Raw genomic sequence first — 15,255 nt, forward strand, 5'->3', positions numbered from 1 at the left:
AATAGCTAGGACTATTAGCTGCCACCACTCCCAGTTAATCTTTTTTATTTTTTGTAGAGATGAGGTCTTGCTGTTTCTTCTGCCTTAGCCTCCGAAAGTGCTGGGATAAAAAGGGTGACCATATTTCAACCACTTTGTCTACTGCTCTGCTGATCCAAGCCATCCTCCTTGGATGATGTCTGTGGGCCTTTTCTCTGGCTCTTCTGCTTCCACTCTTCTTAAATTGAAGTGAAATTCATATGTAAAAATTAGCTACTTTAGGCCAGGCACAGTAGCTCACGCCTGTAATCCTAGCACTTTGGGAGGCTGAGGCGGGTGGATCACTCGAGGTCAGGAGTTCAAGACCAGCCTGAGCAAGAGCGAGACCCCGTCTCTACTAAAAATAGAAAGAAATTATCTGGCCAACTAAAAATATATATATAAAAAAAAAAAATTAGCCGGGCATGGTGGCGCATGCCTGTAGTCCCAGCTACTTGGGAGGCTGAGGCAGTAGGATCGCTTAAGTCCAGGAGTTTGAGGTTGCTGTGAGCTAGGCTGAAGCCACGGCACTCACTCTAGCCCGGGCAACAAAGTGTGACTCTGTCTCAAAAAAAAAAAAAAAAAAAAATTAGCTACTTTAAAGTGAACAATTCAGTGGCATTGAGCACATTCACAATCTAGTTCCAAAGCATTTTCATCCCCTAAAGAGATGTTGCTCATTCCCCACTTCTACACTTGCTCACGTGGCGGGGAGTGATCCTGCTAAAATGTGAACAGGATCATTGTTATGGCATCAAGCAAAGGAGTGGAGGTTGCAGGACCAGCCTAGATAGAGGGTTCAGAGGCAGCTCAGTCTGGAGGTGCCAAGCATTGTTCCCATCTTGCCAATGTGCTGGCAAGCAAGGCAGGTATAGTCCCTGACTCTGCCACTTCCGTTCCAGTCCCCTGAGACGTGGGCCCTGATTTCCCTTTCCTCTTGGTCCCTAGGCTCCTACCAGCTACCCTAAGACCATCCTGACCTTGCCCCTTTTTCTCCCTCCCCCAGCAAGCGAGACATTGAGTTACTACTGAAACTGATTGCAAACCTCAACATGCTCCTGAGGGATGAGAATGTGAACGTGGTGAAGAAGGCCATCCTCACCATGACCCAGCTCTACAAGGTGGCCCTGCAGGTGAGGGATCCTTCCCCACCTGAGGGCATCCCACTCAGGGTCTCATTTACAGACTAATCTGTTGGGGTTCAAAACCAGGGTCAGACATTCTTTATGAGCAAAACGTGCTGTTGGTCTGTGGGAACAGACATCAGAGGGATCTAATGTTGTCTCCTGGCTCATGAAATTGCCATTAACCATCCTTTCTTCCATCAGTCCATTCATTTATTCATTCAATATACATCCCCTGAGCACTTCCTCTGTGCCCAGCCCTGTGCTAGGTGATGCTGGGGACATTGCAGTGACCAAGACAGTTCAGGTCCTGCCTTCATGGTGCTCATAACCCATTGAAGGAGACAAACGATAATTAAAGAGTTGCATAAATATTGATTATAGACTGTGCTAGGGAAAGAACGCACTATGGTGTGATGTTCATTGGCAATAATGAAATGAGGGAATCCATTTAATCACCACCGCCTGTGAGGCCAGCATTGTTATTCCTTTGCCTTCCTTAAGATTTGAGCCTTCGTCACTCTAGGTTGTCACTGTCTGTGAGCCCCATGAGAGCAGGGCCAGACCTGTCCTGGCCACCACTGTGTCCTGTCCCCAGCATCACCTAGCACACTGGGCTGGGGACAGAGATGAAACTTAGTAACTGTTAACCAAATGGATGTATTCATCATCATTTATGGATCTCTGGGTAGTGTTGGAGGGTGTTGGTGATCGAAGTGTTGTCTTCATCTCTGTCTCTCCCATCCCTCCCCGGCCCACTGGCAGTGGATGGTGAAGTCGCGGGTCATCAGCGAGCTCCAGGAGGCCTGCTGGGACATGGTGTCTGCCATGGCTGGGGACATCATCCTGCTGTTGGACTCTGACAACGATGGCATCCGCACCCATGCCATCAAGTTTGTGGAGGGCCTCATTGTCACCCTGTCACCCCGCGTGGCTGACTCAGAGATACCCCGACGCCAGGAGCACGACATCAGCTTGGACCGTATCCCTCGGGACCACCCCTACATCCAGTACAGTGAGTACCTCCCATCCGCTGGTACCGTTTGTCAGCGCTGCCCTGGCTCCCTTCCTCCTCTACTCCTTCACTTCCCTCCCTCCCTCTCCTTTGTCTTTTTTGGTTTTTAATTTCTGGACACAGTGATTAAGAGCCCTGATGCTAGGTTCAAATCCCACCTTCACTGCTTACTCATTATGAACTGAAGGAAGTTTTTTTTTTTTTTTTTGAACTAGAGTCTCACTCTGTTGCCCAGGCTAGAGTGCCATGGTGTCAGCCTAGCTCACAGCAACCTCAAACTCATGAGCTCAAGCGATCCTCCCGCCTTGGCCTCCCAGAGTGCTAGGATTACAGGTGTGAGCTACCTCACCCAGCTAAGTTACTTTTTTCTGAACTTTATTTTCTTTTTTGTAAAATGGAGATGATCATAGTAGCCCTTTCACAGATTTGTAGTGTGGCTCCATGAGAGTGCGAGTTGATAAATGCTAGCTAGATTTATGGTTTTCTTCGCTGCGAGTTATAAAAGTAGTACAGGCACCTATTTCAGTGTCAAGCAATGTGGAGAGATATAAGGAATAATACCCTTCCTTCAGTTCTGCTTCCTAGAGATAAATGTTTCCTTCCAGACCTTTTCTGTGCATATGTAGACATTTCTATGTATATATTCATAGTGTCTGCGTTTATTTGCTTTTCTGTTTACAAAAATGAGACCATGCTTTATATTTTCAGCCGAGAGATTAAATTAGAGTGTAGTGGCTTGTGTTTGAAACTCAGCTCTGCTGTTGGACAGGTAACTTATTCTCCGTCTCTCCGCCTATTTCCTCACTGGGAAATGGGGGATCGTTATTATGGCATCAACTTTAGGATGTAGGTGTGAGCATTTAGTGAATTACTGTGGTCGGCATAGTAAGCATTCCATAAATATTATTTATCTATTCTTATATATTGTTTGACTTAACAATAATATCACTGACATCTTTTCCCTATGAGAGGCACGTTCAGCTGCTATTCAGTATTCCACAGTATGGTTACATCCATTCTATTAAGCAATTCTCTGTTGATGGACATTAGTTTGTTTTTTATTCACTATTTCAGATAAGGTGCCATTCAGTATGTTTTTGTATAGAAAATTTCTGGAAAGATATCCACCAAAGTGGATATCTTTTGGGGACCAGATTGAGAGGAGTGGTACTACAAGGGACTTTGAGTTCTTTGTCTGTGTATATACGCATAGGTAGATATTCAAAGTTTTACATCAACATGGTTGATGTAGTCTGTTTCCAATAGTTAGATATTTAAACTTATTTCTTGTGTCCAGCATTTGAAGTTCCCACTAAAAAAAAAAGAAAGGAAGGAAGGAAATTATTTCTTGTCTTTCACTATTGCAAGCCCATGTTTTGAACATCTTCATTACTAAATTTTTATACTCATTAATAGTCTGTTGCATAGGAATCATCAACCACTAAATTTTCTGGTTTTCTAGCCATTCACAGACATCTAAGTACCAGAGTCCATCCTTCTATTTGGCCTCAAAAGCTACTCTTACCAGAGGCCTGGGAGAGAGGACCCCACTGACCGGTTCTCTTTTGTCTCTCGTTAGACATGCTGTGGGAAGAGGGAAAGGCAGCCCTGGAGCAGCTGCTCAAGTTCATGGTGCACCCCGCCATCTCCTCCATCAACCTGACCACAGCACTGGGTGCCCTCGCCAATATCGCCCGCCAGAGACCCATGTTCATGTCCGAGGTGATCCAGGCCTATGAAACCCTGCATGGTAGGTTGATTCCCTCCCCTTCCCCTCTCCACTGGCCATTCTCTTGAGACATGTGAGCTGGGTGGTGACCCCTGAGTGCTAGTCATCAATCTAGCAGACCGTGGGATTCTCTAGATTAGATGGGAATCTTTTGGCATGTTTCAAAACCTATTTCAAAAGTGGCTTTAATATTGAGGTGTGTGGGGGTAAAATGACATGATGTCTATGAAACACTTTTATTTTATTTTTATTTTTTTTGAGACAGAGTCTCTATGGCCTCGGCTAGAGTGCTGTGGTGTCAGCGTAGCTCACAGCAACCTCAAACTCCTGGGCTCAAGTAATCCTTCTGCCTCAGCCTCCCGAGTAGCTGGGACTACAGGCATACGCCACCATGCCCGGCTAATTTTTTCTATATATTTTTAGTTGTCCAGATAATTTCTTTCTATTTTTAGTAGAGACAGGGTCTCGCTCTTGCTTAAGCTGGTCTTGAACTCCTGAGCTCAAACAATCCACCCGCCTTAGCCTCTCAGAGTGCTAGGAGTAGAGGCGTGAGCCATCGTGCCCGGCCTGAAACACTTTAAAATATTCCAACATCTCCTGCCGCTCCCTCACCAAAAAAAGGGGGAGGATAGGTGTTCCAAGATTAGAAAAATATTGATGGATACATGGAAACTCATACTGTTTTCTCTGCTTTTGTGCACGTATGAAAACTGAGAAGTCTGGGGTTGAGGCATGAGTCTGTGCAGGTCATAGCTCTGTTTTTCTTCATCTCTTGGCTCCTATTTTCTACATCTTGGCTCTTTCCTTGGGGTGACAAAGATGGCCCCCATAGCTCTAGGCTTACATTCCACCAACTTAGCAACCAAGGGGAAAGAGAGTGTCTCCTTCCCGATCATTCCAGCAAAACTCCAAGGGCTGATGCCCATTGTTTCTGATTGGCTGAGCAGAGGTTACGAGCCTATCTTTGACCAATTACAGCGGCCAAGGGAATGCGGTGTTCTCACTGGCCCTGGGTCTCGTGTCCACTGGGACCGAGAATGGAGACGGGGTGGTTCCCTCAAAGGAGAATGGGAATGTTGTTGGCTGAGGAAAAGGGGCATTGGATGCTAGGCAGGCAAAATTACAGGCATCCTATTTTGCTGTGGAACAGGGAAGGCTCACTCATCAAGGTGACTGTTAGGCAGTAGAAAGTCATTCTTACGTCAGGGAGTGGCAGGAGACCAGCCGTGAGCTGTTGCAGCAGTTCAGTTGGGAATTTCTGGAGGTGAAGGTAGTGATTATAACCCTTCTCAGGGGAAGCGTATTGGAATTTCCGGACTGGAGATGGAGGGAGATGAGACTTTATATTTAATAAAAGGGAGAGTTTTTCTCTTTAAGGGTTGACTAATAGTGATGGAGACCTTTCAAAAGTTTCAAACATCAGCTCATGAGGCGGAATGCCACACACATTGGATCTGGGGGCGAAGGAGCTTTTCTAGCAGATGCCTACAAGACCACTGCCCAAGTTTGGGGCTGGGAATTAAGACTGGCAGGATGCCATGAAATCTGTCTGTAGCACTAACCTCCTGCTGCTTTCCTCACAGCCAACCTCCCCCCGACGCTGGCCAAATCGCAGGTGAGCAGCGTGCGTAAGAACCTCAAGCTGCACCTGTTGAGTGTGCTGAAGCACCCCGCCTCCTTGGAATTTCAGGCCCAGATCACCACCCTGCTGGTGGACCTGGGCACACCTCAGGCCGAGATTGCCCGCAACATGCCCAGCAGCAAGGATGCCCGCAAGCGGCCCCGAGATGACTCAGATTCCACACTCAAGAAGATGAAGCTAGGTGAGCTGAGGGGCTGAGTGTGGGGCCTGGCAGGGGGTGAGGTAGAGGCTGCATGTGCTTAAAACCTTTAATTATTTACCTTAAACTATATGCTGAATTTGTATTAGTATTATATCATAAACTTTATAATATGACACATAGTAAATGGTATCAAAGTAGAATTATTAAAGTATATAGTACATTTCATAAGTAATTATGAATTGTTTAAATTATATAGAAAGGAATAAAATGAAAATAGTCTTCCTCTTATCCCTCTCCAAAAGTAACCTCTCCCCAAGTATGAACACTTCCTTTTTTTTTTTTTTTTGAGACAGAATTTCACTCTGTCACCTGGGCTAGAGTGCTCTTGTGTCAGCCTAGCTCACAGCAACCTCAAACTCCTGGGCTCAGGCAATCTTCCTGCCTCAGCCTCCCGAGTAGCTGGGCCCACAGGCATGCGCCACCATGCCCAGCTAGTTTTTTCTATTTTTAGTTGTCCACCTAATATCTTTCTATTTTTAGTGGAGACGGGGTCTCACTCTTGCTGAGGCTGGTTTCGGACTCCTGACCTCAAGCGATCCTCCTGCCTTGGCCTCCCAGAGTACTAGGATTACAGGCATCAGCCACCGTGCCCGGCCACTTCTTTATGTTTTCTTCCAAAAGTGCTTTATATGTGTAGAGCTCTCCTTGCTTTCTTTTGTTTTATTTATAAGTAGATTTTCTTTCTGAAGTAATTTTTTAATGGTTATATTAATTACCAATAGTGTCAACTATGGTAACCTTCCTTAGCTCCAAAATTTTTTTTAAAAATCACCATCACATGTTTGTTTCTAGAACATTTATGAAAAATTCATTTTTTCATTCTAAAAAACAAATTTATTTTGGTATAAGGAATGAGGGATCTAACTATATTTTTCCATAATTAACTATACTAAGCAGAGTGTTCTGTAGCTTGATTTGTTTTCATTTAGTTTCATCTTGGAGTTCTTTTTATATCTGCACATAGAAATCTGCTGCATCCTTTTTAATGATGGCCTAATAATCTGTAGTGCACATGGAGACTTCAACCAGTCTCCTTGTTAAAAGTATAAAGATCGCTATAGTATAACTGTCTTGTGTATGTCTAATCATAGGACAAATTCCCTAATGGGATTGCTGGGGCAAAGGGTTTGCACATTGAAAGTTACTTTTTGCCTACCAATTTTATGTTTTATTTTGAACTTAGAAACTAGTTACAAAAATAGTACTGAAAACTGTGTGCTCTTCACGAGGCATTATCACACATGGCATTTAGTTGGCATGTCCCTTTAGTCTTTCGAATCAGGTCCTTAGCCTTCCTTTGTGTTCCATGACATTTTGAGGACTCCAGGACAGTTGTTTGGTAGAATGTGCTTCCTTCTGGGTTTGTCTGCTCTTGCGTCTTGATCAGATTCAGGTTATGCACTTTTGGCAGGCGTACTACGGAACTGACGCCCTGGCCGCCTCAGTACATGGGATCAGGAGCCACGTGACATCAGTTTGTCACATTACTGGTGATGTTAACTTGCTCACTCAGTTAAGGTGGTGTCCGCCAGGTTTCTCTAGTGTAAACTGCCATTTTTCCATTTGGAAATAATAAACTTGGGGAGATATTTGAAACTATGTAAAATACCTGTTCCTCTTCAAATTTACATTTCCACACTCTACACCCCTACTAATAACTGTTAGTACTAACTTTTTTTTTTTTTTTAAATAATACAGGCCAAAAATGCAGTCTTATTTTGTTTTGGGTTTTTTTGTTTTGGTTTTTTGCATTTCCCTGATTTCTAGTAAAGTTGAGCACTATTTTAAAGATAGAATTTTTTTTTTTTTTTTTGAGACAGAGTCTCACTCTGTTGCCTGGGCTAGAGTGCCGTGGCATCAGCTTAGCTCACAGCAACCTCAAACTCCTGGGCTCAAGCAATCCTGCCTCAGCCTTCCAAGTAGCTGGGACTACAGGCATGTGCCACCATGCCCGGCTAAGTTTTCTATATATATTTTTAGCTGTTCATATAATTTCTTTCTATTTTTAGTAGAGATGGGGTCTTGCTCTTGCTCAGGCTGGTCTCGAGCTCCTGAGCTCAAACAATCCACCCGCCTCAGCCTCCCAAAGTGCTAGGATTATAGGCGTGAGCCACCGCACTTGGCCAAAGATAGAAATTTTTAAATAATAAAGTTCTATGAAATTATTCATTGATCTTTTTTGTTAATAATATTGTTTTCTTGGAACTTACTGTGATCAGCTGGAATGTTATGGCTTAATCCCATTTCCCGGATAAGAACTGAGGCCCAGAAAGAGGCAGGTGGTCAGTCAGTCACCCAGGGTCATACAGCACTTGGACGGCAGAAGCAGGGCTGCAGGTTAGATCTGCATCCCCTCTGCTGCTCCCGATTGCTGAGGCCTGCTGGAGGCAGTGACCACGTGGGATTCCTGGGAAGAGAGAGGGCCTGCTGCCCTCTTTAGAGCCAGCATCTTGTTCTTCCCTTCTCAGAGCCCAACCTGGGGGAAGACGATGAGGACAAGGACTTGGAGCCAGGCCCATCGGGCACCTCGAAGGCCTCAGCCCAGATCTCAGGCCAGTCAGACACAGATATCACAGCCGAGTTCTTACAGCCTCTGCTGACACCGGACAACGTGGCCAATCTGGTAAGGATGGGTGGGGACTGGTTCCCCTCTGGGCAAGGAGAAGGATCTCCTCATCCATTCCCCTACCTCTACTGTACACTTTCCACCTCCTCCAGGTGACATCAGTCCCTTGCAGGGCTGGTCCAGAGGTCCCTCCTAACTTTGGATGGACCTCTCCTCTGATCCTTACTCTTTCAGGAGGTCACTTGTCACCACTGCCCAATGGACCCTCTTTGGGTGGTCTAAGTCCCCATCTAATATAAACTCATTCACTCTCACTCTCCCTTCTCACCTTTGAAGGGAAGGTCTATTCACTGGAGAGTTGGGGGGGGTCACAAACCCCATGAATTGTTTGCTGAGTAGTGTGGGAATGGGCATGAGTGGGGCGGGATGGCCAGTGTGTTCCTTAGATTCTCAAAGATTTCCAGCTCCAAAGCAAAGGAACCACTTGCTTGAGTTGATTGGGTCTCACATTAGTCCTCTGGCTGCAGCAGCATCCAGACCTTCCCACTGGGTGCTCAAGGGGCATGAATGCCTCTTCCCATGCTCAACGGCAGCCTTCCCTTCCCTCTGCCTGAAGGCTCCAAAGGGCTTAGTTTTGGTGTGAATGGAGTGGAAATTTTGTCATGATGGTGGTGAGAAGGAGTTTTCTCTCCATCTCCAGTCTCTTCGGTGTGCTTCAGGCCTGAATATGCAGCCATCTCCTGATTTTCCTCCCCTCAGTTGTCCCACAGCTGCCTCAAACTCAACACGTCAAAACTACAGTTTTCAAATTTCTCCCCATGCTCCTCTGTGGGCCCACGGCCCCTCCTGTGTTCTCCTTGACGCATCAGCTTCCCAGTTCTCAGCCCAGAAACCTGGAAGTAACCTCTTTTCCTTCTGTTCCTAGTCCTTCCCCCCTCCTCCACCCTGTCTGTCCGTGCCTGTCCGTCCATCCTCTTCCCCTGGAGCATAACACCCGCTTGCTACCTGGCACTGGCCTCCTTCAACCCACTCTTCATGTGGCAGCTTGGAGACGTAGCTTTCTAAAGCACAAATCATGGTACTCCCCTGCCCAAATCCCTGCCGTGGCTTTCTATTTAAATAAAATTTAAATAGATTAAATTCGGCCTGCCTTAGTAGGCCCTCTCTGATCTGGCTTCTGTTAACTTGTTCAACCTTTTCTATCATCAGTTGAGGAAATTGTCCTTTTCAAATTTATTGCCATGAAGTTGTTCATAGTATTCTTTTACATGTATAAAAATACCTGCTGTCTCTATAGTAATGTGCCCCTTTTTGTTCTTGGTACTGTGTCCAATCTTGCCACAGATATGCTTGTTTTTAGTTATTTCAAAGAACTGGCTCTTTGCTATGTTACCCAGGCTGGTCTCAAACTCCTGGGCTCAAGTGATCCTCCAGTCTCGGCCTCCTTAGCAGCTGGGACTACAGGTGTGCACCACCGCAACCAGCCCTGTTGCTATTCTTTTAGAACCTTTTGTTTTATTTCCGTTGCCTTTATTTATTTCTTGCTACTTTCTTTGAATATTTTTCTCCAAAGTTTTAAGTTAAATGGTTGGCTCATTAATTTTCAGTCGTCTTTTCCAATGTAATCATTTAAGAATTTGATTTTCCATCTAAGTACCATCTTAGCTGCATTCCACACATTTTGATTTGTAGTAGTTTCATTATCTTTCTGTTCTAATTATTTTTTTATTTAGAGTGTACATTTAAAGGTCCAAATGTGTAGGGAGTTTGAGATTATCTCTTGTTACCAATTCCTAACATCCATGGATGCTCTCTGTTAGGATACTGGGTTTTTTTATTTGCTTGTCTTTTTAAGTCAGTTCCTAGTTTATATACTCTCCGTTGAATCTCTTTCCACTCTCTGGACAGGGTACCAACTCTGCTGCCTCTTAGCCTTCTCCCATGCTGTTCCTGAACCTGGAATACACCCCCACCACCCCCACTGTAAGACCTTCCTATGCCAGGCTGATTCCTGCCCTCCCCTCAGTTCTCAACCCAAGTGCCACCTCCCCAGAGAGCCAGAGCCCTGCCTGCCCTCCTGACGCAGCTCATAGCACCCTTCACTTCCCTCTCAATCACCGCACTGTATGATTATTCATTTTCTCTCTGACTTCCCCAAGAGGCTGATCTCCAGGAGAGTGGGCCCAGGTCAGTCCTAGTCACTGCCATTTCCCCAACGTTGGCCTGGGCATGGAACACACGCTTGCTGACTTAATGATTAAGGAGAGGCTCCTCTTCCTGGGCATCCCACAGGTTCTCATCAGCATGGTGTACCTGCCTGAGGCCATGCCTGCCTCCTTCCAAGCCATCTACACGCCCGTGGAGTCCGCAGGCACCGAAGCCCAGATCAAGCACCTGGCTCGGCTCATGGCCACACAGATGACGGCCGCAGGACTAGGGCCAGGTCAGTGTCTCCTGGAGTCGATTTGGGCCAGTGGTGGCACTTGTGGCTACTGGGTTCTCCTTACTGGAAGAGAACCTCCTTGGGGTGGTGCAGTTGAAAATCACGTGAGAGCTAACATGTAAATAATTATGGGTCCCATAGATAGATTGAGTGCTCAGTATTTTCAGGTCCTTGCTTTGAAATCCAGCACACCTGAGTTTGAGGTCTGAGTTGAACCAGACTGCATCATCATCTTAAGAGCTGTGTGGCCTTGGACAAGTTACTTAACCTCTCTGAGCCTCAGAGTTTTTCCCCATTTTAACAGTACTACTGAGGTATAATATACTTCAATACACAACTCTTAGAGTACACCTTAGTGAATTTTTGCAAAGTGAACACACCAGTATAACCACCACCCAGATCCAGATACAGGTTGGGTATCCCTTAACCAAAATGCTTGGGACCAGATGTGTTTCAGACTTTGGATATTGGAATATTTGTATATACATAATGAGATATCTTGGGGATGGGACCCACCTCTAAACACAGAATTCATTTGTTTCTTTCTTTTTTTTTCTTTTTTTTTTTTTTTTGAGACAGAGTGTCGCTTTGTTGCCCTGGCTAGAGTGAGTGCCGTGGCATCAGCCTAGCTCGCAGCAACCTCAAACTCCTGGGCTTAAGCGATCCTACTGCGTCAGCCTCCCGAGTAGCTGGGACTACAGGCATGCGCCACCACGCCCGGCTAATTTTTTCTGTATACATTTTTAGTTGTCCAGATAATTTCTTTCTATTTTTAGTAGAAACAGGGTCTCGCTCAGGCTGGTCTCGAACTCCTGACCTCGAGCGATCCACCGGCCTCGGCCTCCCAGAGTGCTAGGATTACAGGCGTGAGCCACCGCGCCCGGCCCATTTGTTTCTTATGTACTTCTTACATATAGCCTGAAGGTAAACTTACATATTTTTAGTTCTTTTATGCATGAACAAAGTTGGTTTGTTTTCATTTTTTGAGACAGGGTCTCACTCTGTCACCTGGGCTAGAGTGCAGTGGCATCATCATAGCTGACTGCAACCTCATACTCTTGGGCTCAAGCGATTCTCCTGCCTCAGCCTCCCAAGTTGCTGGAACTACAGGTGCACACCACCACACCCAGCTAATTTTTCTACTTTTAGTAGAGACGAGGTCTCTCTGTGTTGCTCAGGCTGATCTTAAACTCCTGGCCTCAAGTGATCCTCCCTCCTCGGCCTCCCAAAGTGCTGTGATTACAGGCGTGAGCCATCACACCCGGCTTGAAACAAAGTTTGTTTTTTGTTTTTTTGTTATTTTGGGGTTTTTTGTGTGTGTGTTGTTTTGCTGTTTTTTTGAGACAGAGTCTCACTCTGTTGCCCGGGCAAGTGCTGTGGTGTCAGCCTAGCTCACAGCAACCTCAAACTCCTGGGCTCACACGATCCTCCTGCCTCAGACTCCTGAGTAGCTGGGACTACAGGCGAATGCCACCATGCCTGGCTAATTTTTTCTATTTTAAGCAGAGACGGGACAGGGTCTCAGTCTTGCTCAGGCTGGTCTTGAACTCTTGATGTCAAGCAATCCTGCCGCCTCTTCCTCCCAGAGTGCTAGGATTACAGGTGTGAGCTACTGTGCCTGGCCTGAAACAAAGTTTTGACTGTGTTTTGACCGCAGCCTGTCACATGAGGTGACATGTGGAATTTCCCACTTACGGCATCATGTTGACACTCGAGTTTCAGATTTTGGAGCATTTTGGATTTCAGATTTTCAGATCAGGGATGCTTAACCTATATAGACCATTTCCACCACTATACAAAGTTCTTCTTTGCTCCTTTCCATTCAGCATTCAGGGCATCCCAACTCCGGACATAACCACTGTTCTGATTTTTGCCTCCATATTCTTTTTTTTTTTTTTTGAGACAGAGTCTCACTCTGTTGCCCGGGCAAGTGCCGTGGCATCAGCCTAGCTCACAGCAACCTCAAACTCCTGGGTTCAAGCAATCCTCCTGCCTCAGCCTCCTGAGTAGCTGGGACTACAGGCATGCGCCACCATGCCCGGCTAATTTTTTCTACATATTTTTAGTTGTCCGGTTAATTTCTTTCTATTTTTTAGTAGCGACGGGGTCTCGCTCTTGCTCAGGCTGGTCTGCCTCCATATTCTTGAACTTCGTATAAATGGGATCACAAAGAGTCTGGCCTCTTTTGCTCACCATAAGTTTTTGAGATTCATCCCCGTTGTCATGTGAACGAGTAGCTTATCTTTTACTGCTCAGTAGTACTCCCTTATATGTAGAATATACAACATTTGAGAATAAAGCTGCCGTGAACATTTGTATCCAAGTCTTTCGATGCCCATGTGCCCTCACCTATCTTGAGTATATACCGAGGAGGGGAATTGTTGGGTCATAGGTCAGGGTGTGATCAATGCTGTTAGAAACTGCTCATCATGTTTCCAAAGTGGCTGTACCGTTTGCTACTCTCACCAGCAATGAATGGCATTTCTAGTTTGAGCCTCAGTTGTTGTACTGCAAAATGAGGATAAAGGGAGTACCCGCTCCAGGAAGGTACTGTGCAGACTTCAACCAGGTTTCGTGTGTAAAGGCTCAGAGCTGGGCAGCTGGGTACACAAGAGGTCCTCAGAAGGGAGCGGGTGGGTCTGATGTGCCGAGTGCCCGTTTGCTGCCTCCCTCTCAGGCGTGGAGCAAACCAAGCAGTGCAAGGAGGAGCCCAAGGAGGAGAAGGTGGTGAAGCCCGAGAGCGTCCTGATCAAGCGGCGCCTGCCAGCCCAGGGCCAGGCCATCTCGGTGGTGGGCTCCCTGAGCTCCATGTCCCCTCTGGAGGAGGAGGCGCCCCAGGCCAAGAGGAGGCCGGAGCCCATCATTCCTGTCACCCAGCCCCGGTGAGTCCCCTTCCAGGTGCTGGGCAAGACAGGAGCCCTGCCCTGAGGGTCCGCTTCTTGGTTTCCCTGCATATGCAAGTGAGTGCGGGACAGAAGAAGGTCTAGACCAGGTTCTCTCCGACTCCTGAGTCGGTGCCATACCCACTCAGCCGCTGTTGTTTTCTTTTCTGTAAAAACACCCCCTTTCTTATGTCTAAAATGGGTATAATGATAGTATGTTTCTCTTAAAGATCAAGGAAGAATTAAATGATTAATAGTTCACGGGGATGGTTAGATAACTAAATTAGATAGTTCTTGAGTTAAAAGTGATTGTGATGGTGAAGCATTTTGCGTGGTTCTTGATGTGTAGTAAGTGCTACTTGTCACCATCATTGCCCTCATTATTACCTCCCTTAGATACCACAAAACCCAGCCAGTCCCAGCCCTGACCCTGGCCCCACCCAAGTCTCACTAACACAGCTGAGCATGCCCTGCTACCCACCAAGCTCCCTGCTCCCCCCCACTCCCTCCTCCAGCCACCCCACAAGCAGATCCCCACTTAAGACTTTTGCCTTTTCTATTCTGTCAGCCTGGAATGCTTGTCCGTTAGACATTTCTATGTCCTGCTCCCTCCCTTCATTCAGATCTCCACTCCCATGTTAACTCCTTACAGAAGCCTTCCCTGAGACCCCTTATGCAAAACCAAAATAGCATCTTCTCCCTGACTCCTACCCCTGCTGTGCCTCAGAGTCACAGCGGGGTTAGAGAGGCAGCACGTGGGGAGGCTGTGTCTCTGTGTGGCCTGCCTAGTCCCTGAGGTGGGGAGAGTCACCCCCTGGGTGGGTGGGCCTGGGCTGCAGAAAGGATGCTGTAAATCGCTGTGTCCCTGTCTGTACTCTCCCACGCAGGTTGGCAGGTGCTGGTGGGCGCAAGAAAATCTTCCGTCTCAGCGACGTGCTGAAGCCCCTGACTGATGCCCAGGTTGAGGCCATGAAGCTAGGTGCTGTGAAGCGGATCCTGCGGGCTGAGAAGGCTGTGGCCTGCAGCGGGGCAGCCCAGGTGTGCCCTGTCCCCCCAGCAGCCCATCCTTCCAGTCCCTCTCCCCAAGAGCTTGCCTCACATCCCAGCCAAGAAGCAGGGCCTCCATAAAGCAGAGACAGTAGCAGCAGTGATGAGGAAGCAGTGTGCAAACGCACGCGTGCGTTCATCAGCACAGGGCAGGGGCAGGAAGTGCTCTGCAAGTGAGGGCTGCTCCTCGGGTCTTGTTCTGCGCGGTTAGCTTTATTCTTGTTATCTAGATTCACACATACCTGGTTTTAAATCCTGATTCTGCCACTTGGCTGCTGTTGTTAACCTTAGGCGACTTTTTCTCCTCATTTTTTAAAGTTAATTTTTAATTAACCAGTAGTACATGAACACACTCTGTTAGAAAATACTTACAGCCAGGCGCAGTGGCTCATACCTGCAATCTCAACTACTCGAGAGGCTGAAATGGGAAGATTGCTTGAGACCAGCCTGGACAACATAGTGAGATCCCATCTCTAAAAAATTAAAGATAAAAAATATCTCCAGGCAATATAGATATGATACAGCCTTCCTTGCCCATCACCTGCATCCTGTCCCCCTCATCAGAGGTGACCAATGTACAAATTAGG

The 15,255-nt window shown here is 46.7% G+C and overlaps 1 protein-coding gene across 5 annotated transcripts in view; it reads left to right on the forward strand.

Annotated features, from left to right (window-relative positions):
- SYMPK (symplekin scaffold protein) overlaps positions 1 to 15,255 on the forward strand; it is a 35,484-nt gene that overhangs the window by 6,354 nt on the left and 13,875 nt on the right. For 4 of the 5 annotated variants that reach the window (XM_045531385.1, XM_045531387.1, XM_045531389.1 and 1 more), the window contains 8 exons: positions 1,025 to 1,151; positions 1,908 to 2,157; positions 3,737 to 3,907; positions 5,470 to 5,709; positions 8,199 to 8,353; positions 10,589 to 10,739; positions 13,417 to 13,621; positions 14,509 to 14,659. In XM_045531385.1, the coding sequence (XP_045387341.1) occupies positions 1,025 to 1,151; positions 1,908 to 2,157; positions 3,737 to 3,907; positions 5,470 to 5,709; positions 8,199 to 8,353; positions 10,589 to 10,739; positions 13,417 to 13,621; positions 14,509 to 14,659 (1,450 nt within the window). The remainder of the gene's footprint in view (positions 1 to 1,024; positions 1,152 to 1,907; positions 2,158 to 3,736; positions 3,908 to 5,469; positions 5,710 to 8,198; positions 8,354 to 10,588; positions 10,740 to 13,416; positions 13,622 to 14,508; positions 14,660 to 15,255) is intronic. The other variant, XM_045531384.1, reaches the window with a different exon arrangement.

Source organism: Lemur catta, chromosome 19, assembly GCF_020740605.2.
Source record: "Lemur catta isolate mLemCat1 chromosome 19, mLemCat1.pri, whole genome shotgun sequence".
NCBI lineage: Eukaryota > Metazoa > Chordata > Mammalia > Primates > Lemuridae > Lemur > Lemur catta.